Below are 6,824 nucleotides of genomic sequence, written 5' to 3'. Positions count from 1 at the left end.
GATGTTGTCTTCATTAGCTTTCACCGTCTCCCTCAGTATCTCCACCTCTTTTTCCAAATTTTCACAAGCCTACTCGGATAGCTTTAGCTTCTATTCATGATGAATTTTCCAGAGCTTCAACTCATCAAGCTCCTCTGCCATCGCCTTAGACTTTGCGCGGACACGTTCCAACGTCCTCTCATGAGCAAGGCACCGGTCCATTAATCCCTTAGCCGTCACGACCACCTAAACCAACAATATATAAGCAAAAAAGTAAAAACATAACGAAACAAGTAAGCAACAGGTACTGACCTGAGTAAGACTAAATAAGCAAGTCTCCCTCATTGCCTCCATCGCATGATTGCCTAGGTCTTTGTAATCCTCCTCTTTGATGATAGAAGTTAATTGACCAAGGGTGTACTGCGAATCCTCACAAAGCAAGATGGGGGGCTTCTCTTTGACGGGGTCAGGATTTACCATCAGACCCTTGCCCTTACCTATCCCTAGCTTAGGGGGCAACTTCGTCACACCGGACCCTTGACCAGCAAGCAATCCCGTCACTAGCTTTTGTTTCTTGCTGTGATGGTTAACCTTTTCAACTAGTAGCCTTTTTGCAGACGGATGAAAAGAACCCGTCTTGGTAGGAAGGTCAACACCTTGTTTTCTCTTGAGAGCTTGTTGTTTGATAAGAGCTCTTCTCCTGGCATCATCCATTTCTGCAAAAAGTAGATGGGTGAAAACAATGTTGCGCAACAAAGCAACGGTTGAGGGTTAAAAGACTTACGCTTGTATATTCCTAAGTCGTATCAATGGGCAACAGCTGTAGGTTCTGAACCGTCACAATACCAATGCAGGGTGTCCAAGGTGACGAGCTTTATCCAAGTCCTCTCCGACAACCTGGTGGTCTAGAAGATTTTTTCTAAAAAGCCGAATTGTTCTGTGGTAATAGGTGGATGGTCCCTAGCTGCAAAACTGAACGGTTAGAATAACTTCAATACCTCATAAAAACTTGTAAAGTAAGACGAGGCTCATACCGGACGGAGGCATTATCCCTCAAGTCTTATCCACCGGCATGTATTCGTGATCGTCAAGACGACACATCCAATCGTCTCCCTGAAGGAAGAAGTATCAACCCTTCCAATTACGATTGGAGTCTGGGGTCTCGGACACTAGCTTAGGCACCGAACTCCTTGGCACAAAGCTATACATACCCTTTGACTTGGTAATCTCAGACGGACAATAACAATGAAAGAACTCTTCCATTGTCAACCGTCTCACCCCGTCAGACATCACACCATACAAGACCTCAACACTTAGGAAAACTCTTCAAGCATTTGGTGAGATTTGACTGACGGCCAAATCTAAGTACTGAAGAAGACAACGGTGCAAACCACTTAATGGGAATCGAAGGCCCGCTTTGATCATCTACTCATACACACCAATGTCTTCAAGACCCTTGTAATAGCACTTCTCAGATTTAAAAGGTAGATGAATGGGAATGTTATCAGGTGTCTGATATTTCTGCCTAAGCATATTGAAGTGTGGCCGCTTGATGCCGGAAATGAAATCATTCACCGTCCACAGAGGAAGCATGACAAATTCCCTGAAACCATTAGGGCCTATGATGGACTGGATCGGTGGATCTATACCGTCTAAGTCATCGTTTGAGTCATACTCAGACCCATCCTCATCCTGCCCTTCATCTTCCACATTGGAAGGAGAGCTGGCTGACGGTTCCCTCTCCTCGCTAAAGGTGTCTTGGTCTGCTTGACCTGATGGGAACACCTCTTTGTAGCCCGCTCCCTCACGAACATAAGACTGACCACTTGATGCCTCACTAGACATCTGACACCTACATATGACATGTAAAGGAAACCTAAGACTCTAAATCTATACTGGCGACGGAATAAAATGCGAAATAAAGAACAGAAATTAACAAGCGAAGAAAGTACTCACAGGTGGACCATGTCAAAAGGCGACGGATGAGTTGAAAGGACGATGAATTTCAACTTCTTGAGGCGACGGATCACACAAAGTAGACAGTTACGCTCTGATCAGCAAAAAAAAAAATTCCAAAGTGTAAAAGTGAAAGGGATGGACAGTATATATAGAGGGAACGACGCGGTAAACGAAGGGGCGCATCGATTCCAACAAACTACCAGTGGAATACCACCACATGTCCCTAGCACATTTATGACTGTTCCAACGTGTCCATCAAAAAAATCCTATCACAAGTCAAAAATAACCGTCATTCCATAAGACCGCAGAGGAAAGTTGACGGCCTCATGTAATGAGGGGGCAACTGAAGGTGAATAAAAATGAACATGACGGATCTTGGTGGTTGATGTGACGGTACAAGGGTGACGGATTGATAATGACAGCCAATGAGGTCGGATCCACAGTGGACGGACAGATACAACGCGGTAGCCATTGGTTCCAAGAACCCCTAAATAGGATTTACACTTTATGATTACGTCTGATATGGCTTTGCTTGATCTCCACGCAAAAGTGTATGAGAAGAATTCTTGCATCACACGTTTAGCCTTGATCAAAGGATTCCTATAAGGAAAAGTACTCTAGAAGGTATGTAAAAGGAAAGAGTTCCAATTTTATAAGGAAAAGACTTCATGGTCAAGGCACGGATAATAACCCTACACTACTATAAATACCCTAAAACCCTCATAAATCAAGGTACACATTATTGACTCAACTCTGGAATTCTAGGGTTGTGAAAGATTCTAACTTGACCTTCGGAGGGTTTTTGGCCAGCACCACACCGGTGCCCTCTGTTAGGTCTTCTCTTTTCGTTTTGTAGGTATTGTTTCGATTTGAGAATACGTGCAGCTTATTGGTGATTTTTCGGCATCATCAATGTGCATAATGGAGAATGAGACCATAAAAATGGTCTACAATGGATTCTCTAAACCCTGAATTTTTTTGGCTTGTGAATAGTAGCTTATCAAGTCTGATGGGCTACTGTACATTAACAATTGGATTTCTTGGATTAAAAAATTATACCAACTACTTATTATATCAATTCTTTCTCTATCCTCTAGATTTCTTTTTTTCTCTCATTCTCTCCGTTGCTTCTTTTTTTTTCTCTCATTCTCTTCGTGAACAATTATTCTCTCCTCTTTTTCTCTTTTTGCTACAAAGGGTGATCTACAAATGATCACAGATCTCTCTCTAGAAGATTAACAATCCTGGATTTCTCTCACAAAATATGAAATCAAACTGGCTTGCCAACTTCAATCATTTGAAATCATATTTCTAATTGGCTATTTTTTGAGTTTAGAAAAATGGGTTTTTGGGTATATGATGGGTTTGTGTTATGTTTGCTATTGATTTGGATTTTGGGGTTTTAAGGGAATAGGGTTGATTGTTTATTTCCAGGTTTGGGACTGAGTTCAAAATGGGTTTAGATTTAGGTTAATCTTGAAATGAATTTGGATTTGTGTTTGTGTTTGTTCTATAATTTATTGTTCCCCTGTTTTTTATTCTTGATGAATACCTGACATAGTGTGAACAATGGAAATATTTTTGAAATTTTGATGTGAGATGCTTCTGCATTATAGTTTATAAACAATTCTTTATGTTGGGTCTTAGATAACCTTAATATTTTTTTTCCTGTACCTATAAGAAGGACACTGACTCTATAGTGGAAGGATAATTGCATTGCACCAAAGCAATAAGGTAATTAAGAATTTATAAGACATTGACAGTAGGGAATAAACTTTGAGGAAATAATGGTCCAAAGTTTCAATTAGAGAAAGCTTAACCATTAAGTACTTGAGCCAATAGATAAGTGATACCAGGACCTAATTTACCATTGGTTTCTACATGTGTTATGGCTTTTTGAGCTCAATATATGATCTGTCTGAGGAGTTTCTGCAGGGTGTGAAATCTGCCTGAGTGCGTTCGTTTGAATTTTTTCAGGTTGTGAAATCTATCTGAGCGGTTTCTTACAGTATCAATATGTGAATTATTGTAACATGCTGCAATGATATGGTGTTTTTTTTTTATTGTGGCAACAACTTAGGAAGTTTGTTCCATGGGTCATAATGCAAATTATGCACGTAATATGCTTATAAATGACTCGGATTCTGATGATGATTTTGAGATAATTGCGCTTCTTGCATTGGAAGAAGAACAATTAGAAAGAGAGGGGGCGTCAACGTCACATCGTGGTGTTGTAGGTTCATCCAACGTGATCATGGGCAAGGCTACCAAAGATTTTTTCAAGACTATTTTACAGAATCGCCAGTATATCCTCTTAACGTATTTCAAAAGAGGTTTCGAATGAGTTGTTCTCTTTTTCTACGTATTAAATCTAATCTAGAAGAGAAAGATGAATATTTTGTTCAAAAATGAAATGCTACCAGAGTGCTTGGTTTGTCTTCCCTTTTGAAGATGACTGCCGCACTAAGGATGCTTGCATATGGGGTAGCGGCGGATTTTACAGATGAATATGTGAGAATTGGAGAAAGCACTACAATAGAGTCTCAAAAAATTTGTTGAAGCCATAGTCGATATTTATTCTACAGAGTACTTGAGGTCACCAAATAGCAATGACATTGCTAGGTTGCTAAGAGTTGGTGAAAGTCGTGGATTTCTAGGGTTGCTAGGGAGCATTGACTGCATGCACTGGAAATGGAAGAATTTCCCATCAAGGTGGAAAGGTCAGTATAGTGGTCATAGTCGTGAGCCAACAATTATTTTGGAAGCAGTAGCATCATATGATCTTGAATATGGCATGCATTTTTTGGATTACCTGGGTCTCATAATGACATCAACGTGCTAGCCCATTCTTTTATATTTACCAAGCTCTCTCAAGACTTTGCACCTTCGGTGAATTACTCAATCAATGGTCATGATTATACAATGGGATATTATCTTGCTGATGGTATATATCATTCATGGTCCACTTTTGTAAAGACAATCCAAGCTCCACGAGGTAGAAAGAATAGTCTTTTTGCTAAAACTCAAGAGTCAACAAGGAAGGATGTAAAGCGTGCATTTGGAATGCTTCAAGCACGATTTGCAATTGTTCATGGGCCTGCACATCTTTGGAGAACAGAGGCTCTTGATTATATTATGAATGCATGCATAATATTGCATAACATGATAATTGAAGATGAACGTGATGCCAATGGAGCAGAAGACTTTGATTATGAACAAGTGCCTAAAAGCATCCCTATAATAATGTCCCACGAGCCTACAGAAGAATTTAGTTAATTTACGACGTTCATTGCAGCCCATGAAAAAAATTAGAAATAGAGAAACTCATTCTAAACTCCAATTGGGTCTCGTTGAGCACTTGTGGCAACGATATAGTGAGTTGTAGGATCATCTAATTTTAAGTTTTATGCTCGCATTAATTTTTATGTCTTTAGCCTTTATTATAATTTGAAATTTCTCTCCATTTATGTTAGTCTTGTATAAGTAAAATTCGATGTAATTTGAAATGTATCAAATCTATGTTAATCTTGAAATCTATCAAGTCTTTTTGAAAAATATGACTATTGAGAAATATTACCATTTGAAAAAATGGCCCTTTAAAAAAAGGGTATTGAGAAAATATAATTGTTGAAAAATTTGAAAATGTTACCGTTGGAAAATTTAAAAATATAGCTGTTAGGAATTTGAAATATAGCTGTTGGGAATGAATAAAGAAAGATTAAAAAAAGAATAAAGAATGAATGAAGAAATACTATTGAAATGAGATAGAGAATGGAATAGAGAATCTGTTAGAAATTGTATTTGAAAAAATGGGAAACTAAAAGGTAAAAATCACTGTTCATTCTCCAAACAGTATAAAAATTTAAAGAATCTGCTGAAGATGTTCTTAGGCAAGAATGGTTCAAAATTGAATTCCGATGATTCCTAGCTACGCAATCCAAACTAAGCAGGTGGTGGTGTGGTTATCCAAGTTCGCATCAGGAATTGGAAGCTACGAGTGTTGTGACGGAACTTTAGGCCCACCAAGATGGGAACTGTGCTTTACCTATGGGGTTTTCTTTTCTTTCTTTTTCTTTTTTTTTTTTGTTGCTAAATTTACCTATGGGGTTATTTGTTTTAATTGAATTGGATGAGCTTATTTTGGTTTATTTTCATATCAATATTTGTAAAGTTTAACCTAGTTTGAGCCCTATTGTGTATGACTACAAGTGTCTATTAAGGAGAATCCCCCAACACCGAGGTTAAGCATGTGTTTAGGGAAGTAAATAAATGTGCTAATGCGTCAGCATGGTTGGGGAGAACACAGGCTACTAATTTAGTTTTGTTTTCTTAATTATCCCCCCTCCCGTATTAAGTCTTTTGTAGACTTGGATATTTCTATGGATGTTAGTATTTGGCATTTTTCTTTCTGCTTTGCTAATATATTTCCCTTTTTACCAAAGAAAAAAAAAAGTAGTGAAGATGGTACAAAACTAAAAAAATTAAAAAAAAGTAAAGGTCATTACAATTATAATTAGGAGGAGGGCCATGCATGCCCTCCTATCTTTTGAAAATACACTTCTTCCTCTTATAATTTAAGAAATAAATAAAAAAGAAGAAGAAGAAGTTATTTACAGAATTTAATAATTTAAAAAATAAAAAATAAAAGAAGAAAAAGAAGAAGTTATTTACAGAATTTAACTAACAGGCCTTTTATTCTTATTTTTTTTAAATGTTTGGAGTTTTGGGCTTCAACCACCAATAAAAACATAACATGTGTCTTGTTGGAGCCTAAGACTCTAAACATGTTTGGACTTTGGAGCCAAACTTTGGCGTTTAAAAAAAATTGTATTAGATTAATGTAATTTTACACACTTTTGAACCAAAACATGGTTTGAGATAGATGC

General features: G+C 37.8%; 1 protein-coding gene across 1 annotated transcript; it reads left to right on the top strand.

Moving 5' to 3' along the window:
* Window positions 1-4,860: 4,860 nt before the first annotated feature.
* LOC142628678 (uncharacterized) lies at window positions 4,861-5,214 on the top strand. Its single transcript, XM_075802725.1, has one exon. It carries the CDS (start codon window positions 4,861-4,863, stop codon window positions 5,212-5,214), a length of 354 nt encoding a protein of 117 aa, XP_075658840.1.
* Window positions 5,215-6,824: the final 1,610 nt, after the last annotated feature.

This window comes from Castanea sativa, chromosome 3 (genome assembly GCF_040712315.1).
Source record: "Castanea sativa cultivar Marrone di Chiusa Pesio chromosome 3, ASM4071231v1".
Lineage (NCBI taxonomy): Eukaryota > Viridiplantae > Streptophyta > Magnoliopsida > Fagales > Fagaceae > Castanea > Castanea sativa.
Note: the sequence above shows the minus strand (reverse complement) of the source record. Positions and strands in the feature narration are given on the sequence as shown.